The sequence below is a fragment of the Musa acuminata genome, chromosome BXJ3-11 (genome assembly GCF_036884655.1).
Source record: "Musa acuminata AAA Group cultivar baxijiao chromosome BXJ3-11, Cavendish_Baxijiao_AAA, whole genome shotgun sequence".
In the NCBI taxonomy this organism is placed as follows: Eukaryota; Viridiplantae; Streptophyta; class Magnoliopsida; order Zingiberales; family Musaceae; genus Musa; species Musa acuminata.
Genome location: NC_088359.1, coordinates 1,840,141 through 1,857,158, shown reverse-complemented (window position 1 = coordinate 1,857,158; position 17,018 = coordinate 1,840,141). Strand labels below are relative to the sequence as shown.

Genomic DNA, 17,018 nt, shown 5'->3' with positions numbered 1-17,018 from the left:
TAATATGATACTCGGTGTCAGGTGTTTGGAGAGGAGAATCGGGTCACACCGTTTGGGATTAATGCTCCCTGCGATTAAGTGTTGAGCCCATCGAAAATCGTGGTTGACGAGAGTGATGGGTGACTGGTGGTTGGTAATCCAAACGAGGAGGGGAAAAACAAAAGAATAGGCCTATTGTTGTGTATCAATATTCCCAATAGTAGGCTCGTGTGACTCTCCCGAGGATGAGGTGGACTATGGGTATAGGAGGAATTGCACTTGAAGTCGGTAGGCTCCAGTATATTCTGAATCTCTCGGAAGGATTAATTATAATTTTTATAATTAATTATCTTTAATATTTTAATATTTATACTTTTTAAAAATTATATTGGGATAAAGTGAAAGGTTTCTATATAAGATTTAAAAATAATTTTATAGAATTAAAAATAAGAGAGCAACGGATTAAATATTTTGTTTTTATAAATATACATAATTTTAATATAATTTTTAAAAATATAATAATTAAAATAATAAAGATAATTAATTATAAAGGTAATATATAATTAACGCGAAATAACCTTCCGATCCTCGTGTCGCAACCGTCGTCCAACCTTTTCTTTTATCTTCGATCCATGGGGCATCTCAAAAAATGGACGGCCTAGACTTGAGATATGAAAGATGAACGGTTGAAATGCGTTCTTATACTCCGCGAGAACTGTAAGAGGAGCCCGACTTGCCACAATTTGCCTCTTTCCAGCTGATTGCCTTCGTACGACAAACACTGCGTCGGTTGCTTTTGTTCCCTTCTCGTCCCCTACGGCGGAGGGCTCGATGGCGGTGGGAACCTTATATGATGGTTCCAGTTCGCATTTCCAGTGCTGCGTTTGCCTGTGAGCGATCTTCTCTCGTGCGCCAATCTCAGATCATATCTTGTTTTTACTCTTTGGAACCTTGTGTATGTTCGAAGTCTGTTTTTCGTTTGGAACTGTATATTTCGCTATCTTGATCACTGCTCTCCGGGTTTTAGATTTTGTCTCGTCCCGACGAAAAGTAGAGGCAGTTAGGGATTTTTAATTACGCGATTAATCAACGCTAGAATAAAAAATCTGCAGTGTGCGGTTGATTGTTTCGTAATAAATGGATTTAATTTGGATGAAGAGATTCTCACGTCTATTCATTTATTTTCAAGGTACAACCTCGGTGTTGAACGGGATTTTTTTTATATTCTTTTTCCACTTTAGGTGATGTTATGCTCTGCTAGTTCTTGATGGTTGGTTGGTATCCTTCGACGTATCATTTTTTTGGATGAGGGTTTATTAATTGGGTTGTTCACGAAATTGAATCATCTTTGAAAGAAATAAGTAATTGGTACGGAATTGCGTCATCTTACGAATTGCTGTCGACCAATTTGCAACTGCATTACAATGATATTGAATTTAGGAAAAGAGCTCATCTATTCTTACAGGCCTTTATGAACTGATACAAGCAGTTGAACCATTTGTCTCACTAGTTCTAAGCAAAATGAACGTTCTTTTTTTCAAGAATCCTGGTTTCTGAACTGTCATTAGTGCAAGACCAGCTTGAAAACACTGGTTTGAAGTTCGAACACATGCTATGGTAGTGCATCTCTGCCGCACATGATTATGCATGATATACAGAGTTGTACATCCATATGTGCATTCTAGTTCCCAATTGGAGAAGCATTTATAGGTGTTTAAGCAATTCTAGATGATTTAAAATGTGATCTTCAAAACTGAAGGCAAGATTTGGTCATATATATAGAACCAACTAGGGCATTGGTTACGTTTTAAAGACTCATAAACGTCCATTTGTGGTCCACCTGTGCTAAGTACTCTATGATTTGTGTCTATAGCTGGTCTATTGATTGAAATTAATGTTTATTCTTAGATGATTTGCTATTCCCCTTGTTTATTATTGTTGTTGATATGTGAAGAATGAGAGAGACAATTCTACATGACTGAATGTTCGTATTTCATCCCCCTTTTTTCTGTTCTATAGGCTGGGAAGGAATGGAGGGAATAAAAATGCATTGAACCTCAGCAAAAATGTGTTAATTCGCTTATTGAATTTGGGAGAACAGAATGAAAAATGTGGATCTAATCTATTGTGGGTTCCATGATATCATTGCTAAGAAGAAGATACTTAACTTAAATTTTAAATAGATGAATGTTAATATAATTGAAATGATATTGATAAAAATATTGGGATTCAGGATAGGAACAATTGGTAGAAAGAGAGGAATAATATTTTTTAATTATTACTCCATTAAATTGTTACTTTATTCTCTATTAAAAATTTTATCACTGTCCCTCACTTTGGGGAATAAGCTTTAGCATTGATGTGAAGGTGTCTACTCACGAGAATGTCCCTGTCATGTGCAACAGATGGAAATTATTGTAACTGGAATCCTACCTGCTTGAGGAATGCAGTTTCATTGATATATGCTAGGGTGATTCTAAAATGGATGCTACTCGATAGCTTCTCCTTGACATACAAAAATTTTGATGAAGAGCAATGGATCTGGAAGTCTCATAATCTGTCTGCGGGCTTTAGCTATTCATTGAGTAGCTTATACTTCTATGAACAAAGCCTTTCTTCTTGTTGCTCTACCCCTTATGGATCCTTGTTCCTGTTCCCATTATTTTTTCATATCTTTTTATGAGGATTATCTGCATCTTTCTTTCCCTGTTTTTCGTAAAGCATGGACATACTGATACAACAAAATTTGAAAAGTCAGGATAAAATATGACATGGATATGGTAATAAATGTATTTTTAAATGTACAAGATATACATGATTAAGCTTGACATTTATTTATGGTGTTACAACATGTAGTCACGTATTGTGATTAATATTATCAAGTAATTAATTAGTTCCTAAGCTTGTCACCATAAAAGAGATTCTTTTTTTGGGAAAAATATGTAGTCCCACAGTGATAAAGGGGAAATACATGAACTTAAGATAAGCATAGCAAGCACATTATTTTAATTTTATGTATTGTAATATAATGTTAATACAAAAAATATTAAACAATGTCTTATCTTATATCCATTTTGTCAATAAACAAAATGATCAAGTTTTTGCTTAATATATTATCAAAAATATCCTTTCGATTCTTAAAGTATTCCATTTTTTGATAAAATTAAAAATTCTTTAATGAAGTATTCAACTCGTATTGATGGACCTCACAAAATAGAACAAACTGTTCAATTTATACATGTTCCATATTTGTTTTCTAACTGTGACAGTCTCAGATGCTACCTTTTCTTTCTTCTTTCCCTCTCTCCCCTGTCCCTCCTCAGACAAGTATGATTTGTCTGCACACCATATTGCATTTTGTTACTGGAAAATAAAAAAAAGAAGTAAAAGATAGTTGAAGTTGTGGTATACTTATATATTAACTAAAAAGCTTATATATCTTATGTTTTTTAGTTAGAGAACATAGGTCTAGTAAGATATATAATTCTAGCATCAGTTCTTTGAATGTTAAATTTGTCATTCTTGTTATCATTCTGTAGAAATTCATGATAATTTTTTGCATCTTATTCCATGGTATTCATCAGTTGACCAGTTTGTTTTAAATGCTATGTTGTAACATTGTTATTAGCTTTCTTCCTATCAATGACTCTTTCTTGACAACATCTCTTGTTTTGTAACTCTATATCATTTACTCTCAGCATTAGTTGAAAGACATTTTTGTTAGTTTGATCTTCTCAATCTGCAAACATGTACAAACCTATCCTTCTTGGTGTGGATTAATCACTAGCATTCTCCATTGCATTTTTCATGTTACTGCTATCTTACTTCCTTTGTCTCTACGGCAGCATGTGGACACATATCTTGCTTTTGGTGTGTGAACAAAGGCCATGCATAGGGGCGAGCATCACATTGCGCTATATGTAGGCAGCCTTATAATCATTTTCCTAGTATTTGCAATCTTCTACATTTTCTGCTATTAAAACTTGAACCTGTGGCATATAAGACGAGGGAGATGGAAGTTCTAGGTGGGCTCTTCAAATTTAACTGTCTTCATTTATCATGAAATTTTAAAATTTTGGTTTCTGTATGTATGAGGGATTTATTTAACTTTTCCTTATGATATATTTTTGAGGAAGAAAAGCATGCTGACATATACTCACCTCAGCTATCATATCAGTTTGATTCAGAGAAACTTCATCTTGATAATGGTTAACTCTCAGCCTCCTTAGATACCACTTATATTTTTTAGCATCATTTCTAAAACAGTTGTGACGCACTTAAGGCGATGAGAGTTCTGGTGAAAATATCAAAAACAGCAGATGTCGAGGTTGTGAACACTTATATTCACAAGAAAATTGCCCTGGGAAAAGTATGAAAAGGCACATTTTTGTGGATGATAAATCATGTTCTTTATGCAAAGAAATGCTGTATCAGCCTGCAGTTCTTAATCGCGGACATGGTTAGTTTAAGTTATGATTAGGCATTAAAGATTTTACATGAACTGACTCCTTGGTAATGTACATATTAATATAATTATTTATGCAGTATATTGTGTCTTGCAAATCTATCTGACTTAAGTGGGGAGCCTCTTCAGTGTCAAATTTGTGAAAGCCTTGATCCTGGTGAGTTTCCAAATGTTTTCTTGGATTTGGATCATTTTCTAGAAGAAGAATTTCTGAGAGTGTGCAGTGAGAAGAGAACAAGTAAAGCCCAATGTCAACCGGCAAATTCATCAACAAGTAAGCTTCTCTAGCTTTTTTTGAGTTGATATATGTAGGGCTCCATGTTATCTGTAAGGTGATAGTGATTTTGACTATAATCTTGCTTCCAATTTGTACCACTTCTGTCATCTGCTATATCTTTTTTGATCTCTAATTTGGTTCAGTGTGTCACAGGTTTGAATGATTGAGTCTAATGTCTTTGGCACCTAATTGATTTGTGAGAGCACGATGCACCGTACCAGCCGATACATCACCTTTGGTTGATACATTGCCTGGTCAGTACATCATCCGTATCGATCGATACATCACCCATACAAACCAATACAGATTGGTACCAATCGGAATTGGATTGATACTGACCCAAATAAGGTCAAGTTTGACCCCAACGGTCATTCCACCACCTGTACTAACTACTAACTGATGTGGGTCGGTCCGATCGGAATTTAACTAATACCAACCCAAATGGGATCAAGTTTGACCCCAATGCTCAAGTTGACCGTTGGGGCCTCTTTTGGGGCTTTAAACCTTGATCATAATTTGACCATTGGGGTCTCTTTTTGGGCTTTAAACCTTGACCGTTGGGGCCTCTTTTAGGGCTTTAATTTATTCATGCCTCATGTGCACTCTATTCTTATTCAAATATAATAAAATTACTATTAAATTAGGAAAAAAAACCTAAAAAGTGTTTTTTTAATGAATTTCCAGCCATTTTTTGGTCTTTTATCAAAAATTGGTATCTATTGGCGTATGTCGATAAGGTATGCTTGTACTGACTAGTATGTGTTGGTCCACCCATGGACTGATACCATCGGCCGAGATGGTATGGCTGACCATGATTTGTAATACAGGTTACTACTACATGTGTAGCAAAGTTAACTCACTTCTTTAAAATAATGAAGAAGTTACTTTTATGCCACTAGTTGCTACTTTTATGTTCTTTGGCATAACTTTACGAGCAATTGCCAGTACTCATTTCTCTAGAGAACTTCAGAAATACCTTGTAAATGGCCGGAATTAGGGTTATGTGTGGTTGCAATTTATTGGATCTTTTCCTGCCGTTTAGAATATCTTGTTCTAGTTGCATTTTGCCATGTGATTATTTTTTTGTATATTTCTGATATTGTGGTAATAAGCTGTTTTTTTATTTTTTCCATTCTATTATTGAGAGTTAACATTAGCTTATTCCATGGTAGGTACTTTACAACCAAAGAAACTGAAGGCCAAAGTACCTTGTGAAGCCATGGGTTTATTATGGCTTAATGAAGACACGTCTGCATTTATTGTAGGAGTCGTGTGTGACTCATGTGAGGTATGTTCGCCATGTCATATGCCTTATAACTCCTGTTAATTGCCTATAGAGGATCATTACAAAGCAGATTGTTTTTAATCTATTATGAATTTATGAAGGTAAGGAAACAACTGCATTTAGAACTTAGGAAAATAAAGAAACAACTCCTCATTTTGCTTCCTGTTACTAATATTTTTCTAGAATCACCATTAAAGACATTAATTCTATTCATTTTTTTTTTAAATATCAAATGTTATTGAGCTTTCCTTTTATTTTCTCTCTTTTTTCCTTCTGCATGGAAACAATTATTCTTTATTTTTTTTTATTTTTGATTACCCTTTTTTTTAACTCACTAACAGATATATCTGATTATTGGTAAGCGATACAAGTGTAAGGATTGGAAAGAAGCAGTTGGCTTTGACTTGTGTGAAGCATGCTACAAAACCAAATCAAAACTCCCTGGCAGGTTCAACCAGCAGCACACGCCTGACCACAAGTTTGAGCTTGATGAGCTGCACATGTTACGTAACATATTACTGCGAAGAGCCAGTATGTTTAACATTGCTCAACAACGTCCTGAAGTAGTCTGTCCCTATGGATGATGATCCACATGATGGAAATCATGACAACGAAGGGGGTGGAAATGAGGAGGATCTGAGATGGAAAGGGAAGCTCTTTGATGTCCTTGGAAGCAAAAACCGTTGTGTATTATTATCCAGATTTCTGAAGGGCACTACAATACAAGAATAGTGTCTGATGTTATCAGAAGGGCGCTGCAAAACAAGACTTCTATGGCTAGCATCTCGCTTCAAATAATTTGATTGATAAGGTCCTTTTGTTCTCTTCTCCCCCAAACCAAGAAGATTTGGAACCTCCCCCACCTGCGCCACATTGGTGGCGCCACGGAGAAGTGGAGGAACCCAGGTATCGATACGCTACATTTTTGTGTGATGAGAGAACATAGTTCAAGATTAAACGTGCATGGAAATGAGGTTGATTTATGTATATATTAATGCTGGTGGTACCATAAATATTTACGATGGTTTCTCTATTTTTGCTTTAAATGATTACGATGCACAAGTCATTAACTAGTGTGCAGCTATGCAGATTTTGGACTGCTGTTGAACTCCATCCATCTCTTTTACGGAACACAGCAGATGTCGGAATGCTGCACACCGGAGGTTAGACGTATGGATATCCTTTGGCCACTTAATTCTCCATCAAATTAATCAGGTGGAACAAAAATGCTCTGAAACCTTGTGCAGAGAGATTGGTAGAAACCATCCTTTATGGCAGTCGATGCAGCGACTTCCTTCCGACCAAACACTACTATCTGAGAACTCGGTGGCTTTGAGCTCTGACATCTCTTACCCGTTGCAATCGAACACCCCCTTCCCTTGTTCTTGTTGAATTCAAAGAACGGTGTACTTGTGCATGAGCATTGCCTCCGACATTTCGTCAAACACTCAGATGCTCAACAAGATGCAAGTCATTCATTACATGACGCACACCAATTGTTTTTTATGACACCGCTGTAAAAGTTTGGGTGGGCGTTCCAACAATTATTGGGCCACGTATGTGCAAGAACCATTAGGCGACAACAGAACCCTACTTTGTGACGCCATGATGCCGTAGGAAATCTTGCGGTATTTTGGTTGATTCCTTCCATGCACGCGAGTCCAAAGCCAAGTTTGCTACAGCCCGCACTGAACCATCAAAATCCGGAGTTCACAACCCTCATCCCACGAAGCAAGATGCCAAAATGACACAGTGAAGGCTGAAACGAGAGCCACCCCAGCTCACCTACGACTGTTCCCTTGTCCTCCCGGAGGACAGCCACTCCTGAATGGCCTTTTGGTGCCATCCGTGGACTTACTGTTCCCTCTCTGACTCCCGAAAGCGACTTGGCCTTGGGAGATTCCTCTGCTGGCTCTCGAGAATCCATTTGAAACCATGGTAGATGATGCTGAGATTGGACATGGTGAAAGCTGGGAGGACACCTGTTGATTGCAGCATTAGGTAACAAGCCATCTCTTATTGGTTGCAGCATCTTGTCGCTCTTTAATTTTTACTCCCGTTAAGATGAGGATGATGTTTCAGTATTCCTGATTTGAGTGATAACAAATAAGATTTTTTCAATTACACGAAAGAAATCTCACTGTTTTATTAAGAAAAATTCTTCCCATAATCTCTATAAATGGAAAGAACATATCAATAAACTTCAATAAAAAACATATATTCTATAGCATGTTGCCTAGAGCAAGCTCTCTTCTTGCTGTCCGATAACATCAATCACTCCTCATCGAGCCCGTCACCTTCCGAAGAAGAATCTTAGTTGTTTTGCGATGCCTCTACTCTAATTGCTCATCTGCCCCTAGCAACCCCATCGTCGTTCCTGTAAAAGCACGATATCTCCTCATTGTAATCGATTTCTCGCTTAAAGATGTTGCAGTTCATACCTATTCCAGATGGTTGAGTACAACGGTAGAAACACTTGGTGAGTCGCGCATGCATCTCCCTAGGCTTCCTCCTCTGCCTCAGCTCACCTTCGACGATTGATCAACGACAATTGTGGCGCATTTTCGCATCTCCATAGTCGGCTATTAGACGCACTCTGTCACTATTGTCGCTCGGCTAACCACAACTCAGGACTCCATCCATCTCTTGTGCTACCCTCGTGCGGATTCATCGTATCAAGACAACTTGTTGCTCTGATGGCAGATAAGATTTTCTTAACTATACTAGGAAATCTCATTACTTTATTGAGAAAAATTTTTCCTCTTAATTCATATAAATAAGAAAAATAGGGAGGATATATCGATAAATAAGGAAGAGAAGCTTAAATCAGAAAACCTGAGATGAAGTATTTTTATTGATCCTGGTCTCCATCATTATCATGCGGTATGACTGCATTCTCCATCGCCATCAAACTTTCCAAGGGGGATCCGATTCAGCTCAACAGCAGTTTCCCGATCAGAGCAGACCCAGCATGACTCAAGAACAGTTCGTACTATTCTCGGCCAGCAAGAGAATGAAACAGAGATGGGCCATTCTGACATGTAGCAAGGTTGGTGCACGCCTTTGAATCTTTTGGCGAATTCCATCTCGCAATGATGCAGACAGAGTACAGAGGCACCGAGTTGGACTAGGAGAAGAGATAAACCAGAGTGACTGGCTCCTCATGTCCATCATCTTCCCACCGGGGAAGTGAAATAAAGCTGGCTTTCCACGGGATGCAGCAGCAGTGCATGCATCAGGGAACATATGTCACGGAACAACCAACCCCTCCTTGCGTTCAGCAAAAGCAGGCAGGAAAACAAGGCCTCAGAACACGAACACACAGCGGAGAAAAGTAGCTCGGATCCTTGTCCGCTGACGACCGATCCATCTACCCTTTTCCATCAATCTATCATAGACATCACGTTCCAGAACAGAAGCTTAACCCAGTCAATCCTTGTGCTACTGAGATCAACAAAATGACCACCAGAGAAACACCATTAATGATGGCGGCCCGAAGAAACCTAATCCTTCGTCACCTACGCACCATTCCGGAATTAGGTTTCACGAGGGTCATAAACAAAGCATGCATGCATGCATGCATGTATATAAAGCTGTAACACCTGAGAATAGATTTGCATCAAAAGCATAGACATCGATTTGACACGTGAAATTGTAGACAGATGGTGACGTCACCATGCTACATCGAGTACATCTGAGTCTGTCTATGCTCGAGGTGTCCCAAGTCACATAAATGGAATCCAAATTCAAGATCTCGGATTCGTACGAATATTATCGGATCTGTCTTCGCCGGTGCAGATCCGAAAACAAAAAAAATATTATCTTTTGATGATAAGAGAGTAAGATTTACGAACACTTGTGCTAAGATTCTTTTTCTGCACCCCAAACTACGACTTAGTTTTGATGCGTATGATTATGATTTCCGCACCTCAAGAAACACTCTTCCAGGCGGTCGGGTCCCACTTTGGCGGATGACCGTTGCACGCGTCAAACGCGTCCGATCGATCACCTGGATTCCTCGCCGATGAATCGGCCACTTCGTTTCCCGGGGCGGAACCCGATTGGCCGCCGAGCCGGGTGGGATCGGCCTCGGGTGGACCCCGTGCGTACCAAGTGGCAGCTGGCCGAGGAAACCGAGGAGGAAACGGCGATGGGACTCGCGCTCGCCCGGTTTTATTTAGACCGCCTCTTACCGTTTCCCTTCGTTCTCTATCGTTTTGGAGGGAATGGCGACCCGTTGGTCGGGCACGTGCGGAAACGGGTCTATTTGATTGGCGGGAAAATCGCACGTGCGGGGTTGGTTTTGGCGCGCAGTCGGGGTCGGGTTTTCCAATCCTTGGCGGGAATATCCACAGCCAGAGATGCCTTTCGAAGAGAGCGGAGAGAGCGAGAATATACACATAGGATACCCCTCTCTCTCTCTCTCTCTCTCTCTCTCTCTCTCTCTCTCGCCCTCTCTCAAGTCATTATAACCATTAAATTGTCTAAAGCTTATCTTATGCTCTTTTTCCTCTCTCACTCGCCTTTACGTTCTTTTACTTTGTCACGACTAATCTTTTGTTGGAATTTAGAGGGGGAGAAAGAGAGAGAGAGAGAGAGAGAGAGAGAGAGGGCGGTGACATAGACCATAGCATTTATGAGCATTAAAACAACTAGTACTGCGACTCTTCACAGTAGAGCTAAGCATAGGATTCCTTGAAGCTGATACGCGCGGCTTGGGGATGTGAAAACTTCAAAGGAGACGGGTGTTTCCCATCTGGTGATCATTGTTTATTGTTTCTCTTTGGAAGACGAGAATGGCCAGAGATGTGACTCCCTGCACCTGTGAGAATTTTCTATATCTGCTGCAGAGAAGTGTAAGATTTCAGTGTCATGCACCCATGTAGCAGCCATGACTTATGTGAGCAGTCTCTCCTGTTCCAGTAGATTTCTTTTACATGAGGATTTAATGGCGTCCCCCCCATACCCTATAAATAAATGATCGCAGGAAAAAGAAAATAAAAATAATAATCCCTCAGGTGTTGTTGAATGGAGATTACGACGCATATATATATATATATATGTGATGGTGTCAGTACCAAACCTTGTAAGCTAATTCATTAAGGGACGGCAATTAAGTACACCTGGGCCTATATTTGGACTCAAAAGTACCAGTAATGTGTTGCCACTGCTTGTTATTTGACTGCTATTAGCATCGAGCTGTAAATGCTCGGAGCAAATGTTGACTTTGTGCTCATTTAAGGTCGAGTTTAATAACATTGAATCGAATGAGACAGTCAAAGTTCATATGAATCAATGAGCAATGGAGTTTGTTTTCGACCCCATGCAGAGTCCCTCCCGGTGATTAGAATCGCCGAAGCCGCTCACCTCCGCCGCACCCTATTTTGAACTCAAAAGAGAATCCAATGAGCGTCGTGTCACGTCTTCTCGTCTCGTGACAAATTCACCGTCTTTTCGCGTTTCTTTCACATATTTCTATTTTTCTTCGACGTTACGAACCTTATCTGTTTCCATGACATATCGTAGAAACAATTAACCTTATATCGCTGCTTACGTCCGTCACCTTCCACTTAATATCTCGCCAATATATCATCTCCTCAACTATTACTACATCCAACGCAAGTACGTATGCATCTCTCTCTCTCTCTCTCTCTCCACTCCTAATACAAATAGAATACCCCTCCCCATCGTTCCTCGCCCACTTCCATCGCCTATCCGTCCCTCTCCCCTCCCCCACCTCTTGATCTCTTTCCTCCTACCTTCCTTTCAAAAACTGTCTTTTTTTTTTCTCTCTCACCTTTTCCTCCACCACTTCGAGCTTCCTCACCTCCCCTTCCTTTTTTATTTCGCATTTTCCCACTTCGATTCCCTCCACCAGCCTTGTGTACTTATCTTTCCCTTTCTCTTGTATGTGCTCAGTGTAGATTGTAGAGAAGGGAAGGGGGGGAAGAGGAGATATAGGATATGGGCAAGTATATGAGGAAGGCTAAGGTCTCCGGTGAGGTGGCAGTCATGGAGGTCTCCCACCAATCCTCCGTCGGCGTCCGCACCCGCGCCCGAACCCTCGCCGCCGCCGCAGCCGCCGCTGCGCAGGACTCCTCCCGCGCCTACCTCGAACTCCGGAGCCGCCGGCTCGAGAAGCCCCTCCCGCCCCCTTCGGCCTGCAAGCCGTGCAAGGACACCTCCAAGCCCAAGCCTAACCCTAGCTCCAAGACAGACTCTAGATTTAGCTCGCAGAAGTCTGGCCCCAATCGGAGATCGAATTCGGGATCGGTGGAGTCCGTCTCGACCAGGAGATGTTCGGCGGCGCTGGAAGCGGAGTTGCCGCCGGATGCGGAGGTCTCGTTTGGGGAGAATATTCTCGAGGCTGATTCGAGGGACAGGTGGGTTTTGCTCGAATATGTAGGGTAAAAAATCGAACCTTTTCTGCTAAAATCAGGATTCCTTTTTTTTTTTTGGGCTTTTGTTCTTCCCGTTCTTCTATCTTTCTCCCGTTTTCTCTGTTTCTTTCATTCATCTTTCTGTGATATCAAAGTCGAGCTTTGTTGTTACTTGCAATGATTTTTCTCCTTGCTTGTTTGCTTACTACTATATTTCTCTTTCTATGGTCTATCTCGATCTCGTTTTTATTTTCTCGAGGAATTGTTCCGTGTTTTCAGCGACACTTCGATGTTAAACATAGGTTTTGAGCTACATGTCTCATTTTTAATGAAGTAGTCCGACATCGGTGAGCTCTTCAACATAGTCTTCATCCGAAGCCGAAGCCTGCCGTGAGCTAAAACCTCTATTCTTCGCTAGAATTTATCCTGTTATAAAGAGTATCCACTCCTTTAAGCAGGACATTCATCTCTAAAAATGCTTCTTTTATTTTGCTTATTTTCTCGCGTATGTAAAAGTTGTGAAGTTGATTCTTCTTCTGTACTTTCTCAGCGAATGTTTATGTTTCCATTTTCTTTTTGTTCTTTCTGTGTGGATTTTATTCTCACAAACCTTATCATCACAGAGTTAACCTAGTTAATATTGTGCACTGATGCCTAGCCTTGCCTCTCTTCCGTTCTTAATGTTCTCTTCTTTTAACTATATGGCTGGACTGCCAAGGTTTTCGGTGCTGCCGAGTAATATTGCTTTGGATTGATTGTGTTGATTCCATTCCTCTTTTGTTACTATAGAAATCTATTAGGTTCTTGCAGTTTCTCCTCTATGGGTTGTTTCCGGAGCATGAGTACTTTTCAGTCATGGTTCTTTCATTACTGGAGTTATTGTGATGAATGGGGTTTTCTTTTGTCTTCAGTGATTTTGGTACCGGAGGGACAACATTAGTTGGTGATCATTTATGCCTGCTTGAGGAAGTTCTGTTGTTTACATGTCCTGACATTAATACCCTCTTTCTTATTTATTATGTTTCTTGGAATTACTTGCTTCACATTTTCATGCTCGTGGAAGACCAATTCATTTTCCTTCATGTTCTCCTTTAGCTTCGTCTTTTCACTTTTCCCTTTCCGGTGCTTCAAGCAGTGCAATGCTGTACATGATTTGGTTCATCACATGCAATGGACCTGTGCAGGCCAAAGTGCATGCAGTTGACCTGATTATTAACATTAGTTTTAGAACTACTTGGCAATATGCATGACTGGTAACGCTTGGCAGTATCCACAATAAAGTTTGAAAAGATAAGTTGGAAATTTTGGTCCCGTTGGAAACGAGTACCACAATGTCTTGTAATGATTTCTTTACTGACTTCAAACATGCCACAATGGTGTGGTCATTGCTTGGTACATGCTTTGCTGGCTCTCTTCTTGTATCAGAGAACATGATAAATAACAATACGCATCTGGACAGGAAGGAAAAACCAAAGCCTATCAGACTGAGGTAATTTGGATTATTGTACTCTATGTCTGAGCTACCATTAGAGCAATCAATGAAGCATTGTCCTTGCTGCTGTTGACTGTGCAATCATGAGCTTAGCTAAATAATTGTATTCTGTTTTCATTGTGGAACACTTTTGTTGCCAAGGTGACATTGGGTGGATACATACATGAACCTCAGGCCAAATGTTTGAGGGACTACGGATGGCACTAATAGGGAGCTTTCCATCGTTTTGTCCAGTGCGTGACAAATTTTGGGGCCCTTTTCTTGGTTGTCTATTGCCATTTATTGCTTGAGGTCCTCGTCACACCTGTAATAAATCTTCTAGATCTGACTTGCACATGACTTGGAACTGGTAATGGATCTTTGGTTTCTTTCTGAGTTGCAACTACATGCACAAGGCAATTACGTCTTTGGGATGCTAAAGTAATATTCGTTTGGTGGTAAAAAAAAACATTGTCCTGTTTCCTGTTTTTACTTGTTTGAATGATTTTGGCTAATCGATTAGTCTACACTGGTTTGAGCTATCAAAGAAGCTTTTGAGAGTTTTAGCGCTGTTCTGAACTATATTTAAGTTTCTGGAGGCTTTTCTAGTATGGATTAGATCTAGCAACAACATTTCATCGAGAAGCATACTTCTTTAGAAGAACCTTAATTCCATGTGATTGTTATGTTGCTGATGACCACTTGTTTGTCTCAGGTGTTCCAGAGAGAACACCCCTTGCAGTCTGATCAGGAATCCAGAAGCGATAAGGACTCCAAGTTCTACAAACAGGCCTTCCAATTCTACAACCACTAACCGGAGGATGCAAATTGTTCATCAGAATATTCCTAGTGCTCATGAGATGGATGAGTTTTTTGCCGGCGCAGAGCAACTCCAGCAACGAATATTTATCGAAAGGTATAGGAGGTCTTCAAGTTATTTTTTCCATTTATCTACGTAAGCTTACCTGAATTTGACCATTGTGGATGTACTCAGTCTATTTTTTCCCTTCTCTTGCCATTATCTCTAGGTACAACTTCGATCCTGTAAATGACCGCCCGCTTCCTGGTCGGTATGAATGGGTGAAAGTTGACTTCTAGATGGCAGATCTCTAGCTGGGCGTGGACCTTCTTTCCCTGCATGTTCTCCGACGATCTCTGCCCAGAATTTTCAAAGGGGGGCAGGGCTGCAATGCAATGTTGGTGGTTGCAATGACAAGTTGTTCCCAAAGGTGTTAGTCTAGTGCTGTGTAACATATAGAGCTGATGAGACAATGGTAGAGAAAAGTGAACGTGGCAAGTTTAAGCTTCATGTAACTTGTTTAACAGATCACTCACTACAAAGGATTAAAGGGGTCAATCATCTGCAAATGTCACTGACTTTAGAGACTCAGCCTGGGAGTATACAATGCTGCACTTGATTGGGTTGTCTTGGGTCATTTATCTATGCTTCTTATGGACCTAAAGGCCAATGGTCTAGGCAGATCTACTACATCTTAGGAGGATACTCTATTTGCCTTTACCATGATGTCTATCCTTTTATCTTATTAATAAATTTAGCTTTCCATTGATTTTTTTGCTGTTGGATTTAATCCAGTCTTACTGTAGACAATCTTTTTATTATGATTTTAAATGTGTCACATCCTGAATGTATGCATATATAAATTTGGAATATTCTGAACGTGTCAAACACTTCATTCTAATTGTTGAAGGCACAAGAAAAGGATGTCACATTTATTCAAAACTCAAATTGTTCCAAGGCTTAGAAAAAGATACTACTATAGTATCTTATCTCGAGTTTTGACTCTCTCTAGCAAAGTTGATGGATACTAGGTTTGTCGAAAGCCTTTAAACAAGGCATTTGGATCGAAAAAATCCTAATATGGTAGTTTTTAAGTCTTGACATATGAAGAACTTCCTTTTGTTTGTTTTCAACGCAATTGTGTTGGTCATAAAAATTTCAAATGCCTTAATATTAATCCCTCTTTTAAGGGTAATGTTGGAGCAATTGCTTGTGTTCCTTTACCTCTATATTTTGGTGGTCCAACTACTTTTACACCTTCTTACCTAAACTACTAAATTAGGTAACTCAGATCCTTTCTATTATAAATGTCAATTGAAAATATCCTATAAATGATATCCTCGGAAATCTCTCTTTAGTATCAAGCACATTTTTAAGAAGCATGAGATCCTCCCTAACTAAAGAATTAACCAAAACTGAAATCTTTTTTTCTAGATTGACTTCTCAAGTTAGAAGAGAGGAAATTTATTAGACCTTCGGTTTTAAGGAGGGTTCTTTTCCTTCCATATACTTTGGTAATCTTATTGTCCCTAGAAGGATATCTCTTATTGCTTTTGAATCCCAAATCCAACAAATCTAACTGGGGTTTGGCAAGCCTCCTATCTTTCCCAAATCCAGAAAATTGTTAAGAACTTCTTATGATAAAAAAGTCATGAGAGCAAGGACATACACTTAGTTGGCATAAATTGTCCAAGTCTAATATAGGAGTGCTTAATATTCATATTCTCCGTCTTACTAAGGCGGCTCTTCGATTCATAATCGAGCTGATTCAATTTAGATTAACTTGATATATATCAAATATAACCATGTTAACATATTTAATTATCTAATCATATGAGTTGGAGTCGAAGATCCTTCTTGAAAGCTCTTGAGCAACTTTGTCCTAGCTTTAATTTTAAAACTAGTTATAGTATTTTAATTAATATTTTCAAGGATAACTAGTTATTTGAGGCCTTGTAAATTTAAAGACTATATTCCTCGACTGCAATTTGGTTTTTATTAATGTTTGGTTTCTTCAGTAGTGTCAGATGTGTTGTTATCTCATCAATGTGATGATAATAAATGAATATATAGGCTTATCCTTAAGGGCAATCATTAACCAAGTCTGTTTACACTTTGTTAAGCTCTTAATATACTACCTCTTCTTCAATATCATTTATTAAAATACCTTTATTTTATTTTATTTTTGTTAAAAACCATTGCTTATCCAACTATCTACTTTGGAGCTTTTTGAATCTCTTAGCATCGGAACTACTGGTGCGTGCTTCCTTTGCCAGCAGCATTCAGACAATTGGAGTCCAGAGAGTTGATGATGCCAAGTGGATCTTCCACCTTGGCGGCGAGAGAATTGGGTTGCTGAGAT

General features: G+C 39.4%; 2 protein-coding genes across 3 annotated transcripts; both read left to right on the top strand.

Annotated features, from left to right (window-relative positions):
- The first annotated feature begins 570 nt into the window (after nt 1–570).
- Nucleotides 571–7,487, top strand: LOC108951683 (E3 ubiquitin-protein ligase PRT1-like). The gene is made up of 7 exons (XM_065173946.1): nt 571–869; nt 3,825–3,899; nt 4,246–4,442; nt 4,525–4,718; nt 5,894–6,009; nt 6,348–6,912; nt 7,096–7,487. The coding sequence occupies exons 3-6, from the start codon at nt 4,351–4,353 to the stop codon at nt 6,588–6,590; spliced, it is 645 nt and encodes a 214-aa protein (XP_065030018.1). The 5' UTR covers nt 571–869; nt 3,825–3,899; nt 4,246–4,350; the 3' UTR covers nt 6,591–6,912; nt 7,096–7,487.
- Nucleotides 7,488–11,708: 4,221 nt separating this feature from the next.
- LOC135652550 (cyclin-dependent kinase inhibitor 4-like) lies at nt 11,709–15,425 on the top strand. Of its 2 annotated transcripts, none has more exons than XM_065173552.1 (3): nt 11,709–12,413; nt 14,573–14,773; nt 14,886–15,425. In XM_065173552.1, the coding sequence occupies exons 1-3, from the start codon at nt 11,971–11,973 to the stop codon at nt 14,953–14,955; spliced, it is 714 nt and encodes a 237-aa protein (XP_065029624.1). In that variant the 5' UTR covers nt 11,709–11,970; the 3' UTR covers nt 14,956–15,425. The 2 variants fall into 2 exon arrangements, with proteins under 2 accessions (XP_065029624.1, XP_065029625.1); XM_065173553.1 differs by having other exon boundaries at nt 11,711–12,389.
- Nucleotides 15,426–17,018: the final 1,593 nt, after the last annotated feature.

What these genes read in the sequence shown, in the direction of transcription:
- LOC108951683 (XM_065173946.1), top strand. Translation starts at nt 4,351, where the DNA reads ATGAAAAGGCACATTTTTGTGGATGATAAATCATGTTCTTTATGCAAA. An exon ending in CTTAATCGCGGACATGGTTA is followed by an intron (nt 4,443 to 4,524) that starts GTTTAAGTTATG and finishes TTATTTATGCAG; the next exon opens with TATATTGTGTCTTGCAAATC. An exon ending in TCGTGTGTGACTCATGTGAG is followed by an intron (nt 6,010 to 6,347) that starts GTATGTTCGCCA and finishes ACTCACTAACAG; the next exon opens with ATATATCTGATTATTGGTAA.
- LOC135652550 (XM_065173552.1), top strand. Translation starts at nt 11,971, where the DNA reads ATGGGCAAGTATATGAGGAAGGCTAAGGTCTCCGGTGAGGTGGCAGTC. An exon ending in GTTTTGCTCGAATATGTAGG is followed by an intron (nt 12,414 to 14,572) that starts GTAAAAAATCGA and finishes TGTTTGTCTCAG; the next exon opens with GTGTTCCAGAGAGAACACCC. An exon ending in CAACGAATATTTATCGAAAG is followed by an intron (nt 14,774 to 14,885) that starts GTATAGGAGGTC and finishes CATTATCTCTAG; the next exon opens with GTACAACTTCGATCCTGTAA.